The 19,385-nt window shown below is 33.3% G+C and overlaps 1 protein-coding gene across 2 annotated transcripts in view; it reads left to right on the top strand.

Moving 5' to 3' along the window:
• The window catches only part of LOC142344697 (uncharacterized), a 101,824-nt gene that overhangs the window by 39,213 nt on the left and 43,226 nt on the right, over positions 1–19,385 (top strand). For both annotated transcript variants that reach the window (XM_075396562.1, XM_075396563.1), the window contains exon 9: positions 3,279–3,408. In XM_075396562.1, the coding sequence (XP_075252677.1) occupies positions 3,279–3,408 (130 nt within the window). The remainder of the gene's footprint in view (positions 1–3,278; positions 3,409–19,385) is intronic.

The raw sequence follows: 19,385 nt of genomic DNA on the forward strand, positions 1-19,385 counted from the left end.
TTTTCAACATTTTGCGTGATATCTTTTTGACTTCTCTAGACTAGTTTCTCTCTTCTCTCATTCTGCTAAAAGTGATTTTGAACATCAGTTGCTCAGCAAAGCAGTTCAAAATGAACAGAGTCAGTATAAAAAATTGAAGTCAGAAATAGAAACGGGATAAAGAACAATTTTAGATGCCCGCTATTTGAACGTTGTTCCTATAAGTCTGTTACCTTCTCTATTGCTTATTGGTATTGATAGTAACCCCCTGTAGCCTCTCTCTAAGAAACAGAAGTATGTTCAACTACGAAATGCCATCAAAATAATCGGACTTAAAAAATGTTTTTGTACAAAAATCTGTTTCAATATCTTCTATTCTTTCAATCCCAATCATGCTTATTGGAATCAAGGGTGGCTATTTTCTGGCAATCTGCAGGGTATGTTTCAAGAGGAGGTTATTCATGTCGCTTTTATTCAAGAGCAGCTAATAGAAGCAGCAATAAAATCTTATTCAAAATATAACATCTCAGCATTTAATGAAAATTTCATTTTAAACCTGTATCCCTAAATCTTTTTGGGACTGCAGATCTAGAAAGCTTTTGCGGCTATTTTCCGGTAAATTGGCAGCTATATTTAAATCTATTTTATTGGAGTGAATTTTAAAGCAGGAAATGAGACCAGTGAAAAAATTGTTGTGGTTGGATGCTGAAAAAGATTGAAGAGTGGAGCGAAAAGTGTTTTTTGTTTGTTCATACGGCTGTTTTCGAAAGAGCAGGAAATTGAGATGTGAAGGTTTCTGTTAGCGAGAGAAATTTTTGTTCACAATGAACTATTTTTGGCTCTATGTACTCTCGTAATATTTTTTAACGGTTTTTTTTAGTTCTAGTTGTTTAAATTATTTTTTATATTCTTCAAATTTTTGTAGCTGGGGAAGTTTTGTTTTGATATAGTTAATTTATATAATTTGATAAATTTAAGCCATTTTTTCTGATTTTCTGTATTTGCTAATTTTTTCTGCTTTTTGCTACAGATATAATCTGGAGCTGTTGCTGCAAGTCACTAGAAGCTTGTCAAGACACTTTTCAATGTAATAATTGATACAAAGTTTTTTTTGTTCTCTGCTTTATTGTATAAATCTTTAAAGTGTTGGGTGGTTGCTAGTTTGATAACATAACAGTTTTTTAATACAATGCTTGGAAAGTAGCTTATTGACAATTTCTGCATAATTTGTGTACTGTCTTTTTTAAATTTTGCAGAATATTGTTTTTTGACGTTGTCCTCCGTTTCCTTTTTCCTTTCCCTTAACTCCGTTTTCTCTACATTAAACTTTTCGTTGATTTATCTGTCAATCTTCAGTTGTGCAATGAAAGAATACAAAGAATACCAAACGTGTCGCATGGCATTTTGCAAATAGTTAATTTGGAGTCAGAACTTATCAGATAATTTTTGTCAGATGGTTTCTCATCTTTATTCTCAAACTTTTTCATTGTTCATTTTCATGTTATTGTTTTGGTATTATTATCATTTTTTAGAATACTCATTACGTCAGTAAGGGTGGTCAATTTTCTACGAATGGTTTCCGGAGTTCTTTCGGCGTTTCTTTTGTTCTAAGATCTGTTCAAACATCAATGATTTTTAGGTCAATATGGAGAAATAATTCTGGTCACGCCGAAACGGGAATTGAGGCGAAAAAGTGAGTGGTTCTGCCGCGTGAATTATTTGTCACTCTAATTTTGAAGTAGAGTGAGAAAACGGTGTTTTAACAATAATTCCATAGTGGTTTTTTGTTCACATGCAGCAAATTGACTCTGGTTTTTGCTTTTCTCAATTTTTCGATCGGATTTTTTGTAGTGGTTTTCCTATTTCGTTTATTGTCCCTTCTAGGTCTAGTCCCTTTTTTAGTGAATGGAAATTCTTTTTGAATTTTTCCAGGACTTGTCATGTTTAATAGCCGCCCTTATCTTCTCAGCCGGCTATACTAGCGCTCTTATTTTTTTTACAATTCAAAGAATTTGAATTGTTTTGGGGCGCTGTCTTTTAAGATCTGTTCACACATTTTCATGATTTTTGTAGTCAAATTGGAGTAGTGATTTTGGTCACACCGAAAGAGGAAATGCAGCGAGAATGAAAGTGGTTTTGCGGCGTGAATTTTCGCTCTAATTTAAAAGTAGAGTGAGAAAACGGTGTTAGAACAATAATTCGCTTTTTCTCTAGTGGTTTTCTGTTCACATACGGCAATTTCACTTTGATTTTTACTGTTTTCTCAATTTTTTTGATCGGACTTTTTTCTAAATGGTTTTCCCAATCCATTCATTGCTTATTCCAGGCCTAGTTTTTTGTCAGAATCAGATTGACATTGCTCGCTAGTGGTTTTTATTCTCGCTAGCGGCTTTTTGACATTGATTTTCTGTTTTCTTTTGATTTTTTGATCTGATTTTTCAGAAACGGTTTTCCCAGTTCACTCCTAGTCCGTTCTAGGTCTAGTGTATTATTTAGTCAATGAAAATTTTTTGAATTTTACGTCAGGACTTGTCCTGCTATGTTTTTTTACTTCGTCGAACAAAAAACATTTTGCGTGAAATCTTTTTGACTTCTCTAGGCTAGTTTCTCTCTTCTCTCATTCTGCTAAAGGTAAATTTGAACATCAGTTGCTCAGCAAAGCAATTCAAAATGAACAGAGTCCGAATAAAAAATTGAAGTCAGAAATAGAAACGGGATAAAGCCATAAAGCCCAATTTTAGATGCCCGCTATTTGAACGTCGTTCCTATAAGTCTTAGTTACCATCTCTTATGCTTATTGGTTTTGATAGTAGCCCCTGTAGCCTCTCTATAGGGAAACAGAAGTATGTTCAGCTACGAAATGCCATCCAAATAAATCGGACTTAAAAAATGTTTTTTTTTAAAAAATTTTTTCAATATCTTCTATTCTTTCAATCCCAATCATGCTTATTGGAATCAACGGAGGCTATTTTCTGGCAATCTGCTGGTTATGTTTTGTTTTATTGTTTCCTCGTTGATGCTTTTATTTTCGTTTTACACCTGTTCGCCCAGCATTTCTGAATTACTTCTGTCTGTCAGTAACGGCTTTTGCGCGCGAAACATCATTTTTCACTCTTTCTAGCAAAAGTTTTATTAGTTTATCGCTGAATATGTTTTTACATAGCCGTTCAAGCGACTTACCTTTATTTGAACTTATATCTGTCTCTGTTCTGTCTGTAATATACGGCACGCAAGTCGCAGCTATTTCAGTAATTTTGCAGCTATTTCGGCAATTTGCCGGCTATTTTATTTGTGTTTAGGTTGAATAAATTGTGCAGGTTTGTGACAATTGACCTGATTCAGGATCACAGAAATGACGACATCTTCATGAATGCTCTCCTGACCAAAAACTCACTTGTCGCCATATCAGACCAAACCAGTGATCCTCTTGTGAGTTATAGCCCGTTTCTCTCTATTTATGCAGCTTATAGCTGAACAGTTACGCCGTTGTTACTTGCGTCCTTTTGAAAGTTGGGGAACTGGTTGTGTTAAGAGGCTGTAACTTTTGTTATAAAAGGAACGAGCTTCTATCGATTATTTTTGGGTGAAAAGGGTGCCCTATTATTATGAGACTGGTTAGAAATTCAGCCCAAAAGGCAGATTGTGTTGTATGCGCGTTTGTTACGCTTAATTGCTCTCAAACAAAAGTTGTAGCAGTTATATTAGTCCTGTTGGTTTTTTATGCAATTTTTCGTACTACCTTTTGTACGACTTTTTGTCTGACCATTTGAATTTTTGTCCTCTAGTACGGGTAAAACAGATAATGCCCGAAGGGCAGTAAGTTCTCTGAGGGCCTTTTGCCGTTCAAGAATCTAAGTATGCGATTCGCCGAAACTGTTTTGGAGACAAGTTCAGTCTATGAGTTTCCATTCAAATGAGGGTCACAGAGGTCCAGAGCCACTATTTTACTGTGAGCATAATTCATAATGTTCGCGTGGCAAGAGTGAATCAGAAATTTATGTGGGTCGAAATTTTATACCTCGGGAAAGCCCAAATGAGGGGTATCTCACCAGGTACTTCAAATTAAGTATACACTATCGAATGCATAATATCATTTGTTTGAATACAAAAAGTTTTACTCACTTGAATCAATCCACGTGCAAATTTATGTTTGTTGTTGAGACAATAACGCTGATTTAACGTGCCGTTTATACTGATATTTTCTCCTCAACTATTCAGATTTAGCGCGTGAATTGATGGCTTTTGGTTTTCGCTCTTGATCGATCACTATGATGAAATGCTAGTAAACATCACGTGTTACCGGAAGTCATAGAAGTTGTAAATCAAAGACGATTGTATGGAGTGTAAAAAGGCGGTGCTAACTGGGTATATAAATGGGTCAAGATTTGTGCCTATAACCACTGTTGTCAACCATTAATTCTTTTAAATATTTAACTACAAGATTTGTTTCTGCGTTCCCATTAGCCGATAGGTTATGGGCCCAGAGCTTCTCTAAGATGAGTAATCACCCACCCTTAAAAGAACTTAGTGTCTCGGTGCTCTATCCGAGGATTTCTGAATCACCTGGACAGACGAAAGGACACGGAGAGACACCTTGTAGTCAAGCTGTTGCTGAGAGTCAGGCCTTAAGTGGGAAAGCAAGTGGGATTGAAGTTGTACTGTGTGAGCTATGTTGGTGACACTGTCTGTGGAGGAAAAGCTATCGTAGCTCAGTTGGGGAACTCTGTCTGGTTTGTGTAGTTTGTGATGCGGGACTTTGTTTGTGGAGAAAGAGCTTGTGTAGCTGGCTGTGAGACTGTTTGTCGAAATGGAGCTTGTGTAGCTTGCGAGGGACTTTGTTTGATGAGCGGGAGCTTTGTGACAGTCCGGGGGACTTTGTTAATAGGGGACTGTGTAGTTAAATTGGCCACTTTTTGTAGATGAGCTTGTGTGGGCGACTGCTGGTGGAGCTGACGTGGAGTCAATCTTGATTGACATCCAGAAACAAACTTGGAAAAAACTATTTATTCAAAAGAAAATAAATAATCTGCTGAAACTGAAATACTCTTTTCTGATTGCTTGAAAAATATATTTATTTTCCTTTTAGAAATAGCTTAAATACTTCCCTTTCACTGTTTAGTTGGTTCCTTCAGAATCAGACCTGATATAACCATAAAGTATATGAATCTCTACTCCGCTCGTGAAATATATTTGAGACTAAGTCTAAGGAGCATTGTGGCCCGTGCTCTATCCACTAGTACACCCATCGAAGAGTAACAGACTAGAGTCATAGAACTTTATTTAGTTAGGTAAGCCTTGAGATTACGTCTGTTCTTGAGACGATCATAAGACAGTTCAGATAGTTTCCTATTAAAAGGTAAGCTCAGAACACGTCTTATCTGGTGCGACCAGTGTTGGTAGCATTCAGATATTAAATCACAATTTTATTTAAATAACCTGAAATTTATTCTCACCTATTATAGCACTATTCTCACCTATTATAGCACTATCACATTTAAAACTAGCATAGAAATAACTTGTAATCACCTAACATGAATAACGATATATCGCTTACACCTTTTGATATAAACCCTGATTGTCCAACAGAAGACAAACAGATAATTCATCGAATAATACAAAATATAAAAATAAACCTATTCCGAAATACTAAAACTGTAACCCAACACACCTTGTATAAACACCATTTATCACACTATATACCAGCAATATTCTTAACAACAGACCAACTAAATAAAAATTATATATTTCAACTTACTGATGAAAACGGTAATACTATTACGCAATATAATAACCATAATGATCATAGCCTAGAACAACTAGTACGAATTTTTATAAGCGGACATGAAATGAAACAGGATAGAAACAGATTATCAGCAATAACCCAATCATCCTAAAAAATAATAAAGACAGCTCCACATACCTAAAAGAAGTTGAAGAAACAACGAAACAATCGATGAACGAAAAGGTACGACAAAGTATTAAAAGCTTTGAAAACTGGCTAAATAGAATAGCAGAACTCCGACGAGAAATAAATGACGAAACGGCGGTAGACATCTTGACAGTAGTATCCGAAGTGTGTTACCCATTTTGGTTAGACAACATCGAGTATATAAACAAAGCACGGACGTTAATTGGGAAAATATACGAAACAGAGATACTATCTTTAGAAAAAGTGAATTCCAAAAACTCTGGGACCATAATCATCAATCACCTTTTATGAAAGCATACTACAAATTAGTTCCACCAGTATTAATTATATACAAGTACAACACTAAAAAGTTAGTATTTACGATCAATGTTAGTATTTACGATCAACAGGATCAATGTCAATGACAACACCAACAAATAAAACGTCGACTTCAACACCGAAAGACAACTTACAAAATACCATACCATTAGGAAAATATAAATCAACACTAGTGCCAGACAAATTTCTAAACGCAAACCTATTCAGTAATAAATATAGCCAAATGCAATATCCATTAAACGACACAGATGATGAAAGTGATAAAGATTATTATTCCAAAGCACCAATAATAACGGAAAAACCAAGAAAAATAAAAGCTCCACGACAACCTATCAATTTCGCATTTGGCAGTAATAATGATTACATCATTATTACAGCAACACCAGATATATACGAAAACAAAAAAAACGACTACTACTGAGAATAATGTTAATAAAATATTAGTAAATATGGAGAACAGATTTTACCAAATGAGTAAAAACCTTCAAAGAAAACAAGAAACACAATTAAATGCAGGTTTTGAACAAATACAGCAAACAATAATAGAATTCAATACACAACAAAACCAAAGAACTGAATCTCAACGGAGAAGCACACAAGTAACAGAATTCAGACCACAACGTTCTGAAATACAGAACTATTCAACAAATGATACTTAAAATAATTCAACAATTGAACCGCAAATAGAAACCTCAAATTCAAACGGATCAGTACCTACAACAATAAAACCATTTGACGGCACAGATCCAGGATCTACAGTTGAGGAATATCTGAACAGCATAATTGCAGCAATGGTTTTTAGCAATGGTATAGAACCAGTCAACCGGCCAGGTCATCACCAATGGAAAGTTAAACGAGCAGCATTAATTCTACACACCTTTCAAGGACCAGCACAAAAATGGTACTCCACCTTACCAAGTGAAACAAAACTAGATTGGGAACTATTCTGTAAATAATTTTCAGATTTGTTCGATTCGGAAAAGTCAAAACAACAAGCAAAAATAGTATTACAACAAATCCAAAAACATACTAACGAATCCTTGAGATCACTCGCGTTAAGGATCGAAACATTAGTAGAAACTGCATACCCGTTATACACAGAAGATTACAAAAATGGTGTGATGAATCAAACCTTCATCCGATGCCTGGATAATGAGTTAAAAACGGCAGCATTGAAGAAACACGCAAATCATAAACAAACACCGAGAGAACCTGAATTGCCATTTAAAACTCAGGTAGACAAAATAGACCAGATGGACTTAACTCGAACAATAACAAACAATCATAAACGATTGTGTGAAGTAAATCAGAGCACTAGCACCAAACAGATAGATATTAACCAAATATCTCAAATATGTAATACAGATAACCTAAACCAGAATAACGTTGATCAATTCGAAAATGCAGTCTGTAATGTTTTGAATGGAATCAATAATACATATGATAGAAAAAACTTCAAAGGGAGACCGAGATTTGCACTATTTTTTAGCTATTGTAGTTCACATGGACACACAAAAGGCAGATGTTTTAAAAAGCCACAAAGAGAACACCAACAAAAACCACGGGAAAGGTCATCCTACGGACATATGAGGAATAACCAAAACCTCCCGAATAGACAAATTAATTCAAACAATGTAAATGGGAGACAACTACCACCAACATCACCTGTTTATAATAGTAACAGAAGCAGAACACCTATTAAATACAACAGGTCCCAGAATAACCAAAATAACCGACCTTACAGCAATAGTAGACATTCTAGCAGATCATATAACAACAACAGATCATACAGTAATAATAGATCTTACAGTAACAATAGATCTCAAATCAGATACAATAACAGAAATAATAACCGTAGCCGATCACAAAGCTATAACAGAAATAATAATAATTATTCAAACACCAGAAATCGCAGCAACAGCTATAACCGAAGTAATAGATATAATCGATCACATAATAATAATAATAATAATAATAATAATCGCTCATATAATAATAATAATAATAATCAAAATAACTACATGTCACGAAATAATTCACCAAATAATTCACGATCACCATATCAATCGAGATCACCTTTTAATAAAAATAATGGAAATTCACAACAATAACGGAGGTAGATAGAACAGTAATGATAGAAACAGAAACTCAAATAATAGAAGTTACATTAATGAACGAAAAAACAACAACGATAATCGAAACAACCCAAGACCATATCAACGACAAAGTAGAAATGGAATAAATCATATAGACGAACAACACACAAGTATTGAAATAGATCCACCTGGTATTGAACAATATCAATACTCCTCAGACTCCTCAGACGAAGATCAACAAATACTAGATAAATTCTACAATGCACAAGAAGAAACCTGTAATTCCATAAACATTATTGAATCAAACCCAACATGGATTTTACCAATGTACCATTGTACTAGTTTTGAAACAGACTTTACTAAACAAAAACAAATATTAGAAATTGACTTCCTGTTAGATTCAGGAGCAACGCTGAACCTTCTGAACGTTGATACTTGGAATGAGCTAAAATATAATAATCCAAACCTATAATTAACAAGATCAACAAAAACTCTAACAGCAGCAAATAATACAGAAATTCAAACTCTAGGAACAATTAACCTAAATATAACACCAGAAAAAATATCAAATAATAGATATAACCCACAACAAACCGTCAACATTTTCTTTTATATAACGCATTGTAATCATAATATACTGGGAACACCGTTCTGTAAAGAATACATAGAAACCATTAATGTCAACAGAAACAAACTAACAATAAATACACCAACAAATATTGATAGAAATAATATTTTTTCAAAACACCACCAAAGAGTACCCTTATTATTCGAGAGTATATCCAGTGTACAACAAAGAAATTCATTACTTCGAACCAAATGAACATAAATGCCTAACATTTCCTATCCCTATATTCCAAAGGATGGAAAAATGGAATGGAAAAATTTTGTACGGATCCCTACATTACTTTGGGCCGATCAATAAATATCAAAACCTATCCTTCACCGATATTAAAGATTTAACCAAGGAAAACAAAAACTTCTGAGATATTTATTTGATAAATAAAAACAGCCATAAAATGATTTTAAAAGATGAACTAATCGGTTTCATATACCAAAATACCACGTTCAAAACGTTCCACATTGAAATTTGCCAAACAAATTCACTTGATCTTTTTTCAGCATTTTATCACCTCACCTATGAAAATAAAAACGATATCGAAGAAATTCTCCAAATTGAGAATACAGAAACAATTGACCAAGTTGCGACATTTAAAAGAAAACCAAACTTCAATTGTAAATTTAACATAACCAGATATAACGATAAAGACCAAGAATTTATACAAATGTTTGATTTCCAACATTCTCACCTAACACAAGAACATTTAACAATTTGATAAAGTTGTAGAAATAATCTTAAAATACACAAATGTTTATTTTACTACAAAATTTGATGTTGACAAGACAAAAGTAAAGCTTAACCTTCCGATGAAAAAAGATGCAATTTTCAAAAAGCAACGAGTAAGCAAAGTACCAATTCACTTGAGAGATAGAAGACAAAAGCTACCTGACGTTCTCAAAAAATATGACATCATATCACCAGTAAATAAAAAACAACTCTCAACGGGTAATACACTTACAAACCCTGTGATTATATTACGAAAAGGAGAATCACTAAAAATCGTCTTATCTGCAAGACACTTAAACAGTATGATAGACGAATCTAAGTGTAACTGGCCAATTGAACCTGTAGATGTAGCACTAACCAGAATAAATGGAACAATTTTCACCACTGCAGACTTAAATAGCGCGTATAATCAAATACCCCTTGATAACGAATCATTGAGATATACTCATTTGACCATTGGAAATGAACAGTATTGTATCAAAAGACTCTTTTATGGTATATCTATTGGACCAGCGGCATTCTCTTCGATATTGACCCATATCTTATACCCCTTGATACGGAAAGGAACAGTAATCACCTATGTAGATGAGATCTTCGTCCAGACAACAACGTATGAACAAATGTACGAAACATTGGAAGAATATCACAAAACTCTCCAAAAAGAAAACTTTAAAGCAGCACCTGATAATACATATTTTATGTTGAAAAAAGTTAAATTTCATAGAATAGAAGGATTTCAAAAGCTGGAACCACCAAACAGTATGAAATCACTCGAAAGATACCTCGGAACCATAAATTTCCTAGCCAAATACGTTTATGGAATGCAACCAATACTTCAACCTCTTTACAAATTACTACACAGAAGCGGAATTTAATTGGACCAAAGAACACCAAAAAATATTTCAAAAATTAAACAAACAATAACCAAACAATTGGAAATTTCAATGCCCGATACTAGTAAACCTTTTTATATACTAACCGACGCATCAAACAGCGGAATAGGGGCAGCTTTATTGCAACAACACCCTACAGTAAAGAAAATGAATCTAATTTCAGCTAATTCCGAGACTATTTACACCTATCGAGATGAGATTATCACCTCTCATCAGAGAATGCTCTGCAATCATATTTGCATTGACAGCGTATGAATTTTTATTAACAGGATCAAAACACCCCACCTGTTATATATCTATTCACCCAGTAAAATAAACCAAAACACAGAGTATACCGATTTCAACTAATCTTGATGAAATTCCCAAACCTACAAATTATATGGACAGAAGGAAAAAACTTAACACTACCTGACCTCCTCAGTAGAACCATCAACGAAGAACATTTCACAAAATCAAGTGACATCACAGTCGAAATTCCTGAAAATATAAAATTCTTCCTGGCAAAAACACCATTCGGAAATTCGCCATTCGCGAAGATAGTATTTGCTACGACAATAACGACGAAAAAACAGATCAAACCCACTACCCATTACTTGCAAAAATCCACAACAATTTTTTAGAAATTAATATTGACAAAAACAACTACCAACCTATTTCTTTTGAAAAATTTAGAAACGAAACAAAAACAAACCTAATACCAAAGTATAAACCAAAAACAGAAATCTGGAATTTACCAATAATTGAAGATGACCTCGTAATATCTAGAAATCAAAAAGGATCATATATCGAGAACCATGATGATGATTATCTACGATTGTTAAATGACATCAAATCAGCTGACCCACAATTTGAAAACATCACAATTGATGATATCTTCTATGACGAAAAAACAAAATTCTTAAATTCCTTACTAAAAGAAACACAAATCCCAGATCCAGTACTTGATAAAGTAAAAATGTGGAAAACACATAACAAACCAAATTCCGTTACAACAGACATCAGAGGAAATAAAGGACTGTTTGCCTACTATAGAAAGTTTAAATCAGTAGTAATCGACGAGAACACCTCGCTCATTAAAATGCTTATATCGATAAAAAGGAAATCATTAATTCGAATCTGTTTACCCCTGACATTATTATTATGTGCATTTTTTGAAAGCCATCGCACAGATACAGTAGGCCACACAGGATTAGAAAAAACAAAACGAAATATGATGGAGAAATATTATTTCTCAAACCTCCATACTTGGATAAAAATTTTATTAGCGGATTGCACCAAAAGTCAAACTAAAAATGTTTGCAAATAACCACAACAAAGCGCATACTGAACAACTGGCATCTACAAAAACACATTTCAACGAAATGATAATGATCGACACAAAAGGACCAATAAATCCACCTTCTGAGGGAAATCAATATATTTTTGTAATTGTAGACGCATTTTCACATTTTGTGACAATTATGTGTGCACCTCAAAATAATGCACATTATGCATACAACGCCTTATTCGAACACTGGTTTATGAAATTTGGACTACCAGAAGAATTACGTTCAGATAATGGATATGAATACATTAACGCAGAACTAACACATCTATGTAAATACTTCGAAATTAAATTTAAACCAAGCACGACGTATGCACCTTGGACAAATGGCCTTGTAGAAGGTACAAACCGCATTATTGGACAGTTCATAAGAACATTAGTAGACAGGAAATATAACAACTGGTCACGAAAAGAAAATTCTTCCCTTACGCTTACAACACACACTATCAAACAAGATTAGGAATGTCACCATATGAAGTAGTATTTAATCAAAAACCTCGAAAACCAACTCAAGTTAAATTAGGAACAACCACAGATGAACTTGGAAATTGCAACCCTTCCGATAGTAGTATCTGTAAAACACAACCTACACATACACACTTGGAACAACAATTTAACCATCCTAAACTATCAAAATTGCAGAAAGGAACATTCGCAAAATGGTTCTTAGATAAAGGAAAAACAATTCAACGAAACCTATCAAACGATAACACGAATTTCACAAAATAGAAAAAAACTCACTGAGGGAATGAATTCTAGATTCCGCACAGCCAAACCACTACAAAATCATACATGTGTATTATTAACAAACCGATGGAGTATCGAGAAACTTATGCCCCTGAAAACAGGCCCTTACCTAATAATTGAAAAACCAACCGGTGCAACTTATATTTTACAAGATCAGAAAAAGGAAAGAATTACTATACATCGAAATCATATAGTAACATATTTTCTAAAAGAAAAACATATCAAAGAAGAATTACATAATTATTTATTAAATAACGACATCCCAACATTGAAACAACCGACAAAAACAATCATCAAAAACACGAACATTAACAAAGAAGCAACAGATCATAAAACAGAAACAATATATCCAGAAAGCCAAACAACTTATAACCTCCGAAAACGAAGTGCAAAAATAAGATGAATGTCTCATCATACATTGTCTTGTACAAATCTCTTATACCAACAACTTCCGAAATGTCCAGTATTTATAATAAAAATAAAAAGGTTTCATAAAAATATAGTTTAAAAAGATAGTTTAAGCCCTCTTCTTATACACCTTCCTTTCTTAAACTTCTGTAATTATTTAATTTAATAGCTACCTGATACTTTCACGCTTTTTACTAGACGTTCATATTTCTTATAAAGACAAATTTTACACCATTCAACTACATTACATTTTAAGCCCAATCTCCTAAAAGTATCATAACCTGTAAGAAGGCTGAATACACCCGCATATAATGCATAACATCATTCTTATATTAAGCTAGTAGTAAATATACGGATAAAAAATCAACTGTTGAATTAAAATACTACACACCACGGTATTTGAGAAAGGATAAATATCCAATTAACTACTTAAATTTAAATAGAATAACGAACCGATCAAATAATCATTCGATTATAAATGCCACCTTATTAATAAGGAGCAAACCAAAAACTGATGCAGATACTTACATCTATTCACATGGAAGTCCCATTACGGTCAGTATACCTTTCCAGTTCACACGTTTGTACACTAGTACAACAGTTCACACTACCTTATTAAGTTCAAACTTGTGTACGCTAACAATGTATGTACACACTGGTGTACAATAACACAAATCACACCTGAGTACAATAAAACAGTTCACAGTTGTGACAATTTGTGAATAATGAACTCGATTCATGTGCTAAATTTATGTCTCATTTTATCGTATATCTCATCGATAAACCAATTAGTAACCCCGTTTGTAGCAATCACCCTTTAAAAATAATCACCTATACACCCATTGATATACACTGTAATAATATTCGCAACTAACTTCACCCATACACCCATTCACTGTAGTAATATTTGCAACTAACTTCACTGCACTCAATATGTTAAACTATGTCACCTTCTAGACAACTCAATATGTTAAACTATGTCACCTTCTAGACAACTCGAAACTTTGTTAAAAGGAAAAAATGAAAAATAAATTAAAAAACATTAGATAATAGATATATACAAACAAATAACTAACTAAATATAAAACATTAGATAGTAAAACTAATTAATAATGTTAGTTCAATAATTTAAAAGTAAGTTCAATAGTTTAACAGAGGCACGAAACATGTGCCAAAAATTGCTTGTATCTATCCATTACACTGTTCCCATCTGTCTACCAGAACAGTTATGCCAGATTATTTCTCATCCAGATGATCTGTCTCATCTTTCTCAACATCTTTCTCCTCCAGATGATCTTCAACATCTTTCTCCTCCAGATGATCTTTCTCCTCTTTTGATAACCTTCTAATCACCTTCATTTATCGTATAATATTCTGATCACACATAATGAAATAAACAACTAACAAATAAACGAATAAAACAAATCTAAATGGATAAACAAATAAACTAAACTAACGAATAACACAATGATAATACCATATATAAATAACTAACTATTAAACAAGCTAACGACGACACAAACAATCTAACGAATACACTAAAACAATCTAACAAATCTAACAATAATCTAACAAGTTATAACCTTACTGAATAATAACCTAAACTAGATAAAAACCGAACTAACAATCGACATATGCTAAGTAACAAGAAACAGGAATATCAGTATATTATAACAAAAGACAATACACTGCCCTTAATAAGTCACGTATACGAAGTGCATTTCAAAACAAAAACAATCTCCAACACACGTCCTGCATCTGATAAATGCCGATTAAACTTCAAATAACATAACAATCACCAGTTCGACTAACATGAGGGAAAAGGAATAAGGGGTAAACCACCCAGGCGAAAATTCACCCCCTCCCCGAAAGAAGGACGGACATGACACTGGACAAAGCCAAGTGTCATGCATTTCTGCACTGTTGTGTTAGATCGAACCGGCAGAATAGAAACGGAGATAGACAATGCATACCCAAGATAAATGCATAATGGCAGTAATAACCAGCCATGTAATAACCAACAATAGACGATTGATAACGAATGATAACCAGCCGCACGAATGATAACCAGCCGTATATGAATAAACGTTCAACAAATAACCATAACGAATATCCAATACACCAAACATAACGAATATCTGGATATATCCAATACACCAAACACTCCCACAGAATATCCAGAACACTACCACACCTGAAATACATGAAATAGAACTATTCAAAGGGAACAACGTAATCGGTATCCGAATACAACAACATTGAAATGTAGTTAATAATTCATGAAGGAGTTTACACGATTGATTATTTAAACGATATATTGTTAAATTCGGTACGCTACAGTCTCACTGTGAACACAGAGTTCACAACAATCCATTTATAACTCTCCTCTCTATTTATAACTTCACACCTTCCCATTTATCATTTTACATTTATAACTCTGCCAACGCAACTAAACCAATGCATCTAAACCACAACAACACGCACACATACATACTGAACATATTCTCTGACCCCCATTCAAACAAACTATAACTATGTCATTACACCGCACAGGACATTGGATTATTCAATCAAATCCAAAGATATATTAGCTAAACACTCAGACATATAGGCTAAATACACAAATCGTCTAAATGCACCAAATATATTAATATTACACTACACTCAGCAAATGCCAATCTAACACTCAACAAAAGCACTACAACACTTGAATCCATTATACTTCAACAAATTCCCATTTAAAGGAACGCCTTTTTCAAGTAAAAGTCCATTAAGAAATGCATTAAGAAGTACTTCACTACCGAGAAAATTACAAATTACCATCATACATCCATTTTAAATTTATTTACAACCTTTTTAAACACTTGAAAATTACCACCATGTCTACACAGAAGAACAGTTAACACCACTCACAACCAAACTGAAAGCAAAACAGAATTCTAAAGTACCTCGAAGATCAAAATTTAAACCAAAATAAATACCCTCAAATATAAATTACATGTTCATATTCCATTAAAAAAATCAATAAGCAATACTGAGGCATAAAAGGAATACCTAACTTGACACTTGAACACAGTAAAAACAATGCTTTTAAACACTTAATAAGCATGCACTCTGAAATAATCACACATTTCCACAGCTTCAAGAAGCCTCAAATATACTCAAAGCAGACATACAGATCTTGTTCAACAATACTTAATCAACAGAAAAGACAAATAGACTTTGTTCAACAACACTAACGAGCAACGAAGAGAAGCAAATCGAGAATGAACAGTTAATGAATGTAAAAGTAAAGTACAATGAAGACACACTGTCCGATCTCCAACTTCAATAGCAGGACTCTCACAACATAATTGACAGTGAAAACTCACTTAAAAGGCTTCAACATAGAACGCAAACATTAATTAAGGACTAAGGGAAAAATACTCCATTTCCAAATCTTAATCTAAATCACAAACACAGTTTTGCCTCTTGCTAATCAGTTGACTTCTCATTTCTTGAAAAATTCATTCTCTCATTGAAAAAACACCACTCTATCTCATATACACTTCTCTCTTAGATCAGTAAGAACTTTGAATCAAATTTCATCTCAAATTCCAATATACTCCAGGTAAATTTTGAAATATTCTCAATAGATCAGATAATCATTGTATTAATTAATTCCGATCGAGTGACCGAGATCAATCAAATAGTGAATACCATAACCTTTTCACCTGGAATATCAAATTTAATTCTGTTTAAATCTGTGTAAACACCAGAGACAATTTGAATCTGTATTAAACCTGTTTAAACACCAGAGACAGTTTGAATCTGTATTAAATCTGTTTAAACACTTGATTATCTGTTTGATTCAATCCTCTTGAATTCAAAACGATACGGACAGTGTATCAATTATAATTATTCCCAATACCACCAGTTCAACCACCAGTTCATCCTTATCACCTACAGTTGACAGAGCAGTAGAGAGATCTGCCGACAAGCCTGTGGACAGACTTGAATAAACAGAAGTGATTTGGTAAACCGGACCACATCCAGAACAACCACACCCGAGTGAAGTTTATAACCTAATATTCCGATAATACAGGCAAAATAAACACCTTTTTACTGATCTCACTTATTACACAGATACACAGTAGTTATAACTTTCGTTATAGACATTAGTTATAGCCTTATTGGATAAATATATCCCGATACTGAATAACGACACCTGTCACAGATTATAAGCTCGCATAGTATATAATTACACTAATAGTTCTGGAACACCTAATACTTATCTAAAAACATATTTTAAGAGCAAAAATAGATCTTAATCTCATAATAAATATACATAACACGTGTGTTTACTATCACAAACATTTTGTTACAGATACTAATATAGACACTAATATAGCAGGATATATCTATATTAACATTAATTTACGATCAAGTCTGGAGAAAGAAAATCCAGAACAGATAACAATTTATGAGCAAACTCTTCGTGTTGCTCACGAATTAGCAGAAGTTAACGACATCAGATTAAACCTAACTTTCAACATAAACTGTTAAATCTTATCAAACATACAACCATATATGCGAATACTTGTAAACAAACGGAATTCAGACAAAGTAATAGTAGACAAGAGTTTTGTAACAGATCGAAATATTAGAATTATTAACCTAATACTCCGATTTCAAACAAAATATAAAAACGGACACACTAGAAATAGATATGTACGCTATAGTTGGACAAAGAAAAAACCAGTAAGCAACCACTAATAGTCACATACAATAAAAATAAATTTAAAAACTTTAAAATCGACAATCATTGTCATATCCATTAAAAAGAATATATATACTAAACATAATAAACTGTAAAACACAACATACGAAAGACCTTGTAACTTGCACAGCAATCTTAAACAACGAAAAATTATTAGACTTTCACTGGGGAGAGCTCCATTTTTTACATTTACAAAACAAACCTATTAGTTTACAATCTATGATTGATTTCGAAAATTTTATACGACAATTAAGCGAAGAAAAGTGTATTAACATAACAGATTTTAGCACACCATTCGTAGTTGTCTCGGAAGAGCTAAAAGAGTTCTTTTCATAATAAACAAAAGACAAAACAGAAAAAAATTGATTTCTTCATTGCCTTTTATATAACCATTAGTCTAATTGTAATATTAACTACACCGTGTATAATTGTAATATCAATATACTTAACATTTGCAATCATTCACAACGCACTTCGCCGAAATCGAGTGATACATGCAACTACACCAATATATTAAATGTCAGAAGGGCAGGGACTAAACGAACAAGATATCAGTCACTATTGCAAATCCTTTACTGAAAACATAGAATTAAAAATTTTCCAATTTCAAAAAATATCTTTATAATATTTTTCTTTGTTTTAACGAGTTATAATCTCATAAAATACATTTTCGAACCATAGAAAGTATCAAATCAAATAATTTTTTATACTTTGAGAGCTCAAAATTTCTATTTACAAGTCGCATTTCCCGAAAATTCTCCATATCACGGAAATGTTTTAATATATCTGTTTAATGTAAGAGAAAACCAGGAAATTTGGATTTCTGTTTTATGCGCAGAAACAAATCAACCACAACAAGTAATAACACCATTATTAATACTTTCACCTCCAACAGCATATAACCTTCCTCAATCACAAAGCACAAATAACAAATAATTTTCCCACATTGGCATATGCACGTAGAAGTAATACAGTAACAGTTTACAACAACACAAATAATCCATATAACAATCAAAACCAATTCAATCTTCATTGCAATACACAAACAACAAATAATTCTACGTTAATTTATAATCACTTTGAACCAAATATTCGACAACAGCAACAACGTAATAACATCACCAACAGACATCACTAATAATCTACACCGGGAACCTCAGCAGACAGGGGTGCCTAGATTAAATCAGCACAATTGCTTCACATAATAATAGCATTGAACGCCCTCACGATAACGAATTTACAGATTTAACAAATATACCGACATCACCAGAGAACGACATACCGGAACAGGAACTGAAAGTCCCTATACAGTTTGACTGGCAAGCGTCCAACCCCGACGAACATTAGTGAAAGCACGTAGACGTTCATCGTTTTCGTACCCTAATCAAGCACCATTAATACCTTATCGCACAACAGACATAGAAATAGATAGAGACGAAATAAGACCATTAGATACAGGACGATCGGAACCCACTAGAACGAGCACAACAACACTACAAAACTTCAGCTTTCATTCACCAGAATTACCTAGTGAATCAGCCATCGCCACAGCTGCATCGTCAGAATTAAGAGCAAATCCATTTT

This window comes from Convolutriloba macropyga, chromosome 8 (assembly GCF_964194025.1).
Source record: "Convolutriloba macropyga chromosome 8, txConMacr16.3, whole genome shotgun sequence".
NCBI lineage: Eukaryota > Metazoa > Xenacoelomorpha > Acoela > Convolutidae > Convolutriloba > Convolutriloba macropyga.